Raw genomic sequence first — 12,528 nt, forward strand, 5'->3', positions numbered from 1 at the left:
AACTGTAATAGTTGTTGGTTGAGCCCAGAAAAGATATATGTTATTTATAATAATACCATTTTGAAAGACATGATTTAAAAATATATGAAAATGCTCAGCTAAAATGGATCATGAACAGTAAAACTGTATCTTGGTACCTGGAAACACTGGGTGAAAATCATTAAGTCAAGTCCAATAGTTTGCACTGAACTTTGAAGGAGGCAAACTGCAAGAGCATGCTCTCTAAATGTAGGGATCCACTATATACTGGAAGGGTATTAAAATACAGAAATTGATGGACGATGTATGAAGAATCAGTAATCGCCATCATGACTTTCACATCACAATAAGAAAGAGAAGCAGGGCTGTGTATGGTGACTTACTCCCACAATCCCAGCACTTTGGGAGGTTGAGGTGGAAAGAATACGTGAGGCCAGGAGTTCCAGATCAACCTGGGCAACATGGCAAGACTCCCATCACTACAAAATTTTAAAATCAGATGTGGTGGCACATGCCTATAGTCCCAGCACTTAGGAGACTGACGTAGGATGTTGGGGGCTACAGAGAGCTGTAACTGTGCCACTGCACTGGGCATGGGCAACAAAGCAAGACCCTGTCTCAAAAAAAAACAAGAAAAAGAAAAAAGAAAGGGAAGTAATGCAGTAATACAAGAAAACAAAAGACAAGAGCCGACGTCCTGCCTTCTCAGCAACCTACTATGAACTGCTGGCAGCCTCACACAAATGGGTCACTCCCCCATAGCAAATACTGGACTGAAGTGCACGACCTCTGAAGTTCTCTTTGAGGGCTGTATTTAGACAGCAAGTGGGGCAGTCAAAATGGTCAGATCCTGACTACTGTTCTGTGTTTGATATCAATGTCCTGAAACCATCTTCATTCACAATCAAAAATTTTACAGCAGTAGTAACTGCTACCTTCTTCTCATAGACATATTTTAAAGTCTTATTCTCTGCACTTTTACATTTTAACTTCTACATGGCAAAATAAACCGGAGACATATAAGAAACACAATTTTAAATATGGTAAAAGGTAAGTAGCTTTAAAAATATGAATCAGTTCTTTCACAAAATAATGAGATAAAATTTAGGGTGCTTTGGGTTAGTAGGCTGACTTTTAAAATAAATTCCATTCCTATTCCTGTGTGCTTCTACTAAGGAAGGAAAAGAAATTCCACAAAACAAAAACAAGATAGTTCATACCTTTCTTAAGCTGGATATTAAGCCTCTTGCCTATTTTTTTGGTGTTATAACCACTGCTTATAGTCGTACTAAATACATTCTGAGGTGCTGGGGCCGGAGCGGATGGCGGTTTTCCCGAGGGGTGCACACTGTGAGGTAGTCGTGAGTGAGAGTCTATCTGCTCAGGCGGGTGGTTCAATCGGGGTGCTCTCTGCACTGTGTGAAGCCCTGCACTGTTCACACTCCTGTTGTCAATATACTGGCTGTCAGGGCTGAAGCGGCTTGAATAATAATTGTTCTTCTCACTTTGGGATAGTTGTTCATACTGCTCTTTATTTGCTGCAGGAACCACATGGAACCAAATGACGGGCAGACGCATGGCTTGGCGAAACATATGTTGTGCTCTGGGTTTGAGAAAGAATAGAAAATCAGCAAATTAAGACTGGCAGACTAGAAGATATTATGAGCTTAATTAAGTATACTAATTAAGCAATAGGAACTGACAGGCTGTTGAAATTGAAAAGAAAATTCTAATAACTAATTTATCAATCAAGTTTGCAGCTCTGATCTCCAAATAGATGTTTCTTCAAATATAAATTTCTCATTCTCTCAACAAAAATAAGAAAATTATCTACAACTATAGAAAAAATTCTGTTCTCTCAACTGTAAGTCATTAAACATGTTTTAAGTACAACAGAGGTATTATAATTTCAGTAATAGAAACCAAATGCAACCTTCTCTCTACAACACTGTCTAATATAATTTATAGACATTACAAAATATTTCCTTTTTAAGTTTTCAAAGAAAGAAAGACATAGCTTTATAATTATATTTAAAATCCTGGATTGGGTTAGACGTGTATTTAAATTTTTTTAAACGCACACACCTAGAAGACTACAGAAAGTAACTATTATTTATTAAGTTGGTATATGCAAAAATCTCAAGAACAGCAATCCAACCTTAATAATTCAAAATGTTGACAGCTGTGGGTCACAGTGCAACCATACAACCAGCCTGGGAAGCAGCTCTTTCTCATGCTGGTTCCCTAGTCAAGTCTCACTCCAAGTCCTTAAGAGTTCTTTTTGTTCCTGCCTTGTTTTATAAGAACTGGCCAACTTTTATTTTTTCATTGACTAACAAACGGTCTGAATCAAGACAAAGGATATCTGAATACAACCCAATATTGAGGTGCAAAGGAGCTTTATCTGCTTATTTGTATCTAGGGAAATTGTGTGCAGCAAAGATAGACATGTGAGTTAAAGTATGATAAAAATGGGCACACTGCCAATTTTCAAAAAGGTGAGGAGCCAGCAGAATTGAAAGCCAAAACAGGGGCCATACTATTTAAGAAGAGTATATCCATCAAAGGACATTTTGAAATAGTCTAATGATATTAATTACTATGAGTATGATTAAATTTTTAAAAGCTAATGGCAGAAAATATTTCTCTCCAGTATACAGGCTGAGATCACAGACATGTGGTTTGAAGCATGTCAACTGACTGCACTCTGTCATGCCTAACACACGTAAGAAAAGAAGTGCAGTGAGCACGCACTTACTGTTCAAATCTTCTGTTTCGAAGGTCGCCATCATTAATCCTGACAATGCAATCATTCTCGTGAAAAAGATTTTCATGTTCAGCTTTACCACCTTTTTCCAATCGTTTTACTAATAACCCCAGGGTTCTGGAACATTAAGAATGCAAATGATTACACATGTGACATCTCCACCATGCACACTGCCCTACCACTTTAATGCTGGTATTATGTTTACAAAGGAGCATGTTAAAAATCACTATTCAAACATTTTTAAACAACCGACAAAAATCACAACAGTTTAAATGATATGTAAAAATGGATCCCTTCCATATAGTAAGAAATCATTTTCTGGCTGGTCAGTATTATGTTTCGAGAACAAGCTAAAACACTCTCTATATTTACAAATGCCCCTAACAGAGCCCGCCTAATGGTTGAGTGGGTATTGCAGTGTAGAGCATGGATAAGCACGTATTTGTGAATGGCTTGGGCAATTTTCTGTTTTAAGCCAGCTGGTACGCTAGCTTAAAAGACGGCTGCAACCCCCATCTTTCTATGAAAGTGAAGGTAATGAGGAAAAGCTAACCTCATCACATTGAAGGTTTGAGAATGATAATAGGAAAGATTTAGGAAATAAAAGAGTTTCCGTGCTTCGCATTTGAATTTGACAGTGCTTAATATTGTGAATTTCAAACCTGTTAGGTCTCCCAAAAGTAAGTCATTTATTGTCAATATTCCCATTTGGAAAAACAAATGACCAAACAGAAAAGCATCAGTGAGAGGTTCAAATAATGCAAATCACCATTCATTTCTTCTATACATGTACACACTGGGGTTGCAAGAAAAGTGTGAATGACCTTTGAGAGACCCCCTACTTGCTCTAGAACATCAACAACATAACTGATAGGACATTCTATATAGACTGGGACAAATATGAAATACTTCTTTAAATCACAGTATAAGCAACAGGGGTCTTAACCTAGCTTTGATTGTTGTTATTTATTTTTTTTTACTCTTATTTTATTTTTTTTGGAGAGAGAGTTTCCTTCTTGTCGCCCAGGCTGTAGTGCAATGGCATAATCTTGGCTCACTGCAACTTCTGCCTCCTGTGTTCAAGCAATTCTCCTCACTCAGACTCCCGAGTAGCTGGGATCACAAGTATGTACCACCATGCCCAGCTAATTTTTTTGTACTTTTAGTAGAGGCAGGGTTTCACCATGTTGGCCAGGCTGCTCTCGAACTCCTGACCTCAGGTAATCCACCTACCTCGGCCTCCCAAAGTGCTGTGAGCCAGCGCATCTGGCCTGATTGCTGTTAATTACTTCGTGGTTGGCATAAATTTGTATCATATTAAAATTTTTATAAGAACTTATTTTTTGCACTTCCAAAATTTGTATTTTCTTTCACAATTCTAATAGACAAAAATGCCTAGACAGACACTAAAATTGAGAGTCCTGCATAAATTAAAATTGAAGACACCCTAATTTTCAAATAATGTCTATATGAATCCCAAGAGAACTGTAACTTGCAGTCAACTGTATATGTTTTCCACCAGAAATGTAGCAAAATAGATAGCTGCTGCTTCTATACTTTTCCAGTAACTGTTGTATCTGTTCCATGGACATATGCCACATTCTTCTGTTACATACATACCTTATCTCTATTAGTACATTGTAAGCTCCTAGCTGAGAACGTAAGATTCGGCAGTTCAAGCACTTAGCTAGTAGTAAGGTCTTGATAAATGACAATTGAAGGAAGGCATGATGGAGTTTAGCTGAGGTAAACAAGTCTCCTATTTCTATAAAGCTTTTTGCAAAACAGAACACAAGTGAACAGAATTTAGATTCAGATCCTTTCTTCATGGAAGTATTTCTACTAAAGATACGACGAAATTGAAAAGAATTAAACTCAGGCAAAAGTCCTATTTCACTTGTTTTTTGTGGGTTTTCTTTATGAATATTTATAAGGTCATTAATTTCATTATAATTTTTATTAATAAATATAAGGAGGCAGCATTACTCGAGTCAAACCTATCAACTGGCAAGAACTGTAATTGTAGCAGTTGAGAATCAGCACCTACTAGTGTGAGAGTCTAAAAATATTAGTGACCCGTAAAAACAATATTATGTAGGCAATGTTTACTTACTGTCATGTATTAGAACTATATAAACATGTAAAATTATCTCAAATCAAAGGTAAGAATAAAGTACACTGATTTACCTTCAGGAGCAACTTAACACTCAGTTCATATTTGGGAGAAAGAGATTCCATAATATGCAAAACCAAAAATTAAGTTATTGTTTAAATGTGATCATGTCCATAATTTATCTTTCTGTGATTCCCTACTGTTTGTTTCTATCTGCAATTGAACAAAGTGTTTCATCATAGGAATCAAAGGAATTATTAAGATATATCTATGGTTCCAATAAATGAGGAAGATTAATACAAGAAATCAAATTAAATCGCAGTTATTGATACCACTAGAACATGCAGAAGATATCTGGCCACTTCACTTTCAAAGAAAAGCTTGAAGGAAAAGATGTCTCAGTTATGTGAGGTGGCACAGCTGTAGTTAAAAGCCACCACTATAAACCAAGCACACTTTTGGAATGTGTATGCTTTCAGTCCTTGTAATAAAAATATGCCCTACCAAGACTCACTCCAGTTAATGAGTTTTTAATTGGTGAAATCATAAGCGATTTCTCAATATGACTACAACATTACTGTAATCTAAAGTGACTAATAATTAGTACATTTTTATGTATTCTGAAATATTTTGTGTAATCTAAAATAGGCTATAGAACATTTTTAGAAAAAAATATATGTATATATAGTCTTTAATGGAAATTACTTAGCAGTTAATTAGCACTGATCATTTATTTAAATTTATAAAGCTATCTTGGATACATCCTCTCAGTATTTATGACAGTTTAAAATAGTATAACTTAGAAATCCTTACTTTATCTTTATTTTAATTTTTTTGAGACAGAATCTTGCTCTGTCATCCAGTCTAGAGGTATAGTGAGCTCAATTACAGCTCACTGCAAGCTCAAATCCCTAGGCTCAAGCAATCCTCCTGCCTCAGCCTCCTGAGTAGCTGGGATTAGAGGTGTGCCACCATCCTGGCTTGTTTGTTTGTTTTGCAGAGTCAGGGTCCCAGACTGGTCTCGAACTCCTGGACTCAAGCAATCCTCCTGCCTTGGGATTCCAAAAGTATTGAGATTACAGGCTTGAGCCACTGTGCCCAGCTCAAATCTGCTCTTTAATTCAAACATCAGTAACACTTTCCCGATAAGCAGATGAACAGATTTATATTCATCTCAATTTTTCTGTTTTAAACTTACGTGTTTTTTTTTCTATTAATCATTCTAGACTAACACACCATGTTTCTTTTCTTGAATGATTGTCTTTATAAATAAGTCCTCATCTATGGCCAAATGCATCAGTAATCCTAACATACAGTACAAATGTTACAAATCATAAATAAACACACTATACATTTACAGAAAACATAATAGAAATTTACTAAATGAGGCTTTGGCAACCAACATTGTTACAAGTCATTAACAATCTCAGATTCCTTTTCCTCAGTACTAGAGACCTGATGGGGGGCTGGGAGTAAGAGGGAGGAAGAAGACCCCAGAAGAGAAAAACTTCACCATGACTGACACAGCAAGTGATCAGGGAATCAAGGGAACAGACTGAATTAAGGTGAAGTTAGTAGCCTGCTGATTTCTAAGTACTTAACCACACTATTAGAATCATTCTCTCAAAAAGAATGGATTAATTTAAAAGGAAAGTGGTACAATCTGCAAAATTATCTCATTTACTCCACTAGGTGAAAATGATTACAAAGGAATGGGAATGAACTATCAAAAAAAAAATCACATGAAAATTGAACTGGTAACAGCTAGACTGAGAATGAAAAGAACCTCTGAAGGAAATCAAAAGTAGTAAGAGGAGACACTTTCCCGAAAAACGTGTGCTCACAAACAGATATATTTCCACACCCCCATTTTCAATTTAAAGCTATATCAAATAATATAATTAAAAACAAATTTTAGGGATATATTTTGCAAACCCAAAAGAAATTAGAGTTTGCTCTAAAGTAATAAAGAACTGCCTGCCTAGGGTGTGGCTGCTGCAACAGTTTTATTAGAGAAAGTGATCAAAGCAAATGAAGTTTGAACATTTTTGGCATGTCAGTATGGTGGTAGAAAGAAGAGTTTTCCTTCTCGGCAGCTAATACCAGAATTCTTTATTGGGGCACCCATGTTCCATCCTAAGAAACCACTTTGCAAAAAATAAAAAAGGTAGGTGTCAGGAAAGGAGGAATTGGAGTAAGCTCTGTTTGGGAAACTGTTCCAGGAGCAGAACAACTGCAGATTGGCTATGCTAGGAGAAAAAACATAGAAGACTTGGGCACTTATTAGTGGAGTGGTATACATTTAAGAAGAAATGACTGGTTGGGCATGGTGGCTCACGCCTGTAATCCCAGCATTTTGAGAGGCAGGTGGATCACAAGGCCAGGAGATAGAACCATCCTGGCTAATATGGTGAAATCCCATCTCTACTAAAAAATTACCTGGGTGTGGTGGCACACACCTGTAGTCCCAGCTACTTAGGAGGCTGAGGCAGAAGAATCACTTGAACCCAGCATGTAGAGGTTGCAGTGAGCCAAGACTGAGCCAATGCCCTCCAGCCTGGGTGATGACAGAGCGAGACTATGTCCCCACCCCACCCCCCAAAAAAATTGACTACAGGAGGTTCTGTGACACAGAACCTCCTCTACCTTCCTTATGAATCTAAGGTAAACCCTACTTGGCTTTATGCTTTTCAAGAAAATGGATTTTTCCTGACAGATATGAAACATCCCCAAATTTATTCCTTTTCTAGTTTCCCATATTTTCTTCAAAATTTGAAAAAGAAAACACTACATCTATTGCATACAAATCTCACTTCTGAATAATTTTTCTAATACAAAAGTATGTTACACACATAGTTCTTTCAAGACTTTACCATTTTTGAACAATGTTTCTTAAAAAAAAAAAGGAAGGCTACAGTAGCACAAAGCAATCCATTGAAATGCTGCATGTTTGTACATGATTTTGGATGCATAATTAGAAATTTAACTACTTAGATTATATTAAGGATTGCACCACTACATTTTTACAAGGTTCATTAGCCTAATTAGACACTTAATTAAAACAAACGCAGTCACACATGTTAACATTTTCAATTCTAACTATAAATTATAACCAATGATAAAATTGAAAATAAGTAACAAATGTTTTATTGACATCCAAATTGGCTGAGTAAGTCTGAGTTTTGCGTTGCTAATGTAAACTACCATAACTGCTACCCAGCTGTATGGAAATGATTATAATTCATCTTCATAAAAGCTGACACAGTATAAACATCACAATGGTAGGGAAAGCAGAATATGAGTGGGCAGAATAGAGTTTCATCAACAAGAACCTCTCACCTCCCTGAGTACAGCCCATGGGGGGACAGCAACTACCTACATAAGCCCAGAAACTATGACCGCTGAAAGCATGAATGCCAAAAGGAGAAAGTTTAAAGGAACACCAAGTTAAAACCTTAAGTCTAAATTTTTTTTTTAGAAAAACCTCGATGAATGAGATAAAGCAGGCCAAAAAGATAAATAAAAATGGAGAATTCCTTTAGATTAGAGCAGAAATCACAGGTGTCATACTGCTATATTTAAAGAACCATGATTCATTTCACATAAGTATAAACTGCAAATTTTCTCTCTAAAACCAATGCATATGTTATAGTTCTTTATTATAAGAGTCTGCAGATAAGAAAGCAAAATTGAAAACTTTCAGACAAAAGACTATTGATTCAGCAAATAAAGTTAAATTGCGTTTTTTCAAAAGTAATTATATTAAAATTGAGTACTCAAAGTTCAAGAGCATATTTATTCTCAGCTAGTTCCATGAGTTCAAGTTGACTGTAATTCTTCATTAGCATATGTACTCAATTAGCTAAACAAATGTGTATGGGATTCTCAACTTTATAATAGTACATTTTCTCCCAGATTCATAATATAAGAGGAAAATGATCACTTTCTCTGATTGTGTAGACTAATCACTAACTACCTAGACAACCAGAATACCTAACCACTGGAGGGAATTTCAAGGCGCATGACAAAAGATAAACTGAGTTTAAAAACTATTCTCTTGATTTGACCATTCTTATTAGCTGCCACTGCCAAGGATCTTGCTAAATGATTTACATATATTTTCTTACTCAAACCATACAAAAGTCATGATTCCCATCCTTCATATGTAAGGAGTAGGGCCAAGTGAGGTTAACTTGCCAAGACCAGACTACAGAAAAAAGACGGAGCCAGGTATCCTTATCTAGTCCTGACAATCCCCTGCCAATAAAAAGATGACAACAAAAAGTCCAGTCAGTCACTGACTGACATAGAGAGGTAATACAAAATGCCCAACTCCAAATCTACGGGTAAAATAGATTGTGTTTCCGATACAGAAAAAAGCAAAAAATGATCAAGTATCTCTTAGATGAACAAATGAGTATAACAAAAAATATTTAACTGTGTAAATCTTAGTTGAAGAGACAGCAAAGCTCAGATTCTGCTTAATTAAATGGATGAGTATGATGCGTCTCAAGACCATCCAAAGATGTTTGCCTATTAGTCTTGTAGACAGAGAAACATCGGTTTATATTTGAAGGGGAAATTATTCAAGACATGAATGCAGGATATAAAAAACAAATTTTTATATTCCAGTGATTTTTCCGAATATAGATTAATTAGTATAATCTGAATATAGATTTTAATCATATTCAATTAATCTATATTCAAGTTTAAATAGAATATAAATAATAATACATATGAAATACATATTTTCCAAATGGGTCACTTTTATTTCAACTCAAAAATACAAAACCTTAAAAATATCCTCTTACTGGCCAGGCGTGATGGCTCACCCCTGTAATCCCAGCACTTCGGAAGGCCGAGGTGGGTGGATCACTTGAGCTCAAAAGTTCGAGATCAGTCTGGGCAACATGGAGAGACCTTGACTTTACCAAAAATACAAAAGTTAGCTGGGCATGGTGGTGTGCGTCTGTGTGGTCCCAGCTACCAGAGAGGCTGAGGTGGGAGGACTGCTTGAGCCTGGAGATCCTACCACTGTACTCCAGCCTGGGTGACAGAGTAAGACCCTGTTTCAAAAAATATAAAGAAAGTAAAAAACAGAATAAATTTTTAAAATAAAAAATATTCTCTTAGAGATGTGACTTCCTTGTTCAGATTAGATGATAAAATTTATGGACAATAATGTAACTAAGCAAATAAATAAAGAGGGGCAAAAGTCATAAAGATAAACTTTAACACAAAAACTGAAGAAGCTTTTTCCAAAGGATGCTGACACCTTACCTGATATTCTGAAGATTACACTGAAGATAAATGGATGAAAAAAAATTATTTGGGATTAAAATCAAAGTTAATCAGACAAATCAAATGATGGCAAATCTGTAAATAGTAACTTGAGAATAAATTAATAAATAAGCCATCTGCCAAAATGAGTCAGTATAGCAGAAAGCCAGCCCCACAACCAGAGCCCCCTCATCCTGTCACCACCCATCTTCACAGGGCCTGATTTAGATTTTTCCTTCAGTCTTACGATTGGCAAGTAGATATTAAGGAGGATTGTTCTGTGAGTACATATTACTAATGAGAGTGTGGTTTGCTTGGTTTTTTCAACTTCTCTTCTTCCTGAGAATCAGAGGTATGCACTGGTGGAAATTAATACATAGTTACGATAAAAGTGGCTTTATTATCAACAGTAAGTGGAAATGAAAATCCTATATGCTCATGTCCCCCAAAGATATGAACAGAAAACAGAGGGGAAGGAGTTTTACACATGAAAAATACTAGAATGTAAAACTCACGATGGCAGCCATTTTTATTTGTTTGGTTCTCTAGGGCAAGGGCTGACAACTACAGCCTATGAGCCAATTCAGCCAGCAATCTGTTTTTATAAATGAAGCTTCATCAAGCTTTGTCTTGTCAATGGTGGCTTTCATGCTACAACAGCAGATTTTTCTGGGCAATGAAGCCTATGATACTGATTATCTGACCCTTTACAAAAATGTTGCCAATCTTTGATCTGAGATATCAAAGGCACTGAAAATGGTAACTAATAGATAAGAAAAAAAAACAAAAGTTTATATAAACACCCATATACAATTACTTATACAAAAGATTCAGGCTGGACAAGGGGGCTTGAGCCCGTAATCCATGCACTTTGGAAGAACAAGGCTGGTGGATCACTTGAGCCCAACAGTTTGAGACCAGACTGGGCAACATGGGGAAATCCCATTTCTACAAAAAAACACAAAAAATTAGCCAGGCATGGAGGCGCTTGCCTGTAGTCCCAGCTGCATGGGAAGCTGAGATGGAAAAATCACAAAAGCCCAGGAGGTTGAGGCTGCAGTGAGCCACTATACTCCAGCCTGGGCAACAGAGTGAGACCTTGCCTCAAAACAGAAAAAAATATCCAGAGAAGAAAACTGTACTTTAGGTCAGGTGCAGTCGCTCACACCTGTAATCCCAGCACTGTGGGAGGCCATGGTAGCAGGATCACTTGAGACCAAGATCAACAAAGTGAGACCCTGTTTTTACTTAATTAATTTGAAATGTTTCAGCCATAACCGTTTTCCACAGGGGAAAAGGTTTAGAATATTTACTTTAAGCTAGACTATGAAGTCCAAGTAAGAATAGTAGTAATTTTTATTTTTATTTTTATTTTATTGTATTTTATTTGCTGAGATGGAGTTTCATTCTTGTTGTCCAGGCTGGAATGCAATTGCATGATCTCAGCTCACTGCAACCTCCACCTCCCAGGTTCAAGTGATTCTCCTGCCTCAGCCTCCCGAGTAGCTGGGACTATACGTGCCCACCAACCACCCCCCTGGCACCAATTTTTGTAATTTTAGTAGAGACACGGTTTCAACACGTTGGCCAGGCTGATCTCACACTCCTGACCTCAGGTGATCCACCCACCTTGGCCTCCCAAAGGGCTGTTATTACAGGTGTGAGCCACTGTGCCTGGCTGTATTTTATTTATTTATTTTGTTTGTTTGTTAGGGACAGGCTCTCGTTCTGCTATGCAAGCTGGAGTACAGTGGCATGATCATGGCTCACTGCAGCCTCAAACTCCCAGACTCAAGTAATCCTCCTATCTCAGCCTCTCAAGTGACTAGAAACATAGGTGTGTCCCATCCCACTCGGATAACTTTTGTATTTTTTGTAGTGTCAAGATTTACCATATTGCAAAGGCTGGACTTCAACTCCCAGCTTCAAGTGATCCTTCCACTTCAGCCTCCACAAGTACTGGGTTTACATGCATGAGCCATCATGCCCAGCCTCAAACACAAAATCTTATCATTTCATAGGTCCAGTCCCTATTTTGGCATACAATTTTTATGTTGCTTTTTATACACTTGACATTATATCATAATCATATTTGTGTTTCATGAGAAAGTGTCAGAAATACTCATTAACCACCATCCAGGCCAGGATGTATCATTCTCACTTCACTGTTAATATAGTAACACAATACCTAATATGGATAGTCATGGGTTCATTGGCTCCTGTGCTGATTACACTTTACTAAGCATTATCTATGGTCCTGTAGACCAATATCAACATCTAGGTTCTAGAAATATTTTAAAAAGTAATAAAATAATAATATAAAAGCAAAGTTCTTCAGCCAAAGATAGTCACAACTATTTGGCATAACCTTCCTGAAAATAGTGGCACT

At 36.8% G+C, this 12,528-nt stretch overlaps 1 protein-coding gene across 50 annotated transcripts in view; it reads right to left on the bottom strand.

The window, feature by feature from the left end:
• PARD3 (par-3 family cell polarity regulator) overlaps positions 1–12,528 on the bottom strand; it is a 716,461-nt gene that overhangs the window by 278,238 nt on the left and 425,695 nt on the right. For all 50 annotated transcript variants that reach the window (XM_078329879.1, XM_078329878.1, XM_078329877.1 and 47 more), the window contains 2 exons: positions 2,738–2,863; positions 1,200–1,582 (listed from right to left, as the gene is read on the bottom strand). In XM_078329879.1, coding sequence (XP_078186005.1) covers positions 1,200–1,582; positions 2,738–2,863 — 509 coding nt within the window. The remainder of the gene's footprint in view (positions 1–1,199; positions 1,583–2,737; positions 2,864–12,528) is intronic.

The sequence above is a fragment of the Callithrix jacchus genome, chromosome 7, assembly GCF_049354715.1.
Source record: "Callithrix jacchus isolate 240 chromosome 7, calJac240_pri, whole genome shotgun sequence".
Classification (NCBI taxonomy): domain Eukaryota; kingdom Metazoa; phylum Chordata; class Mammalia; order Primates; family Cebidae; genus Callithrix; species Callithrix jacchus.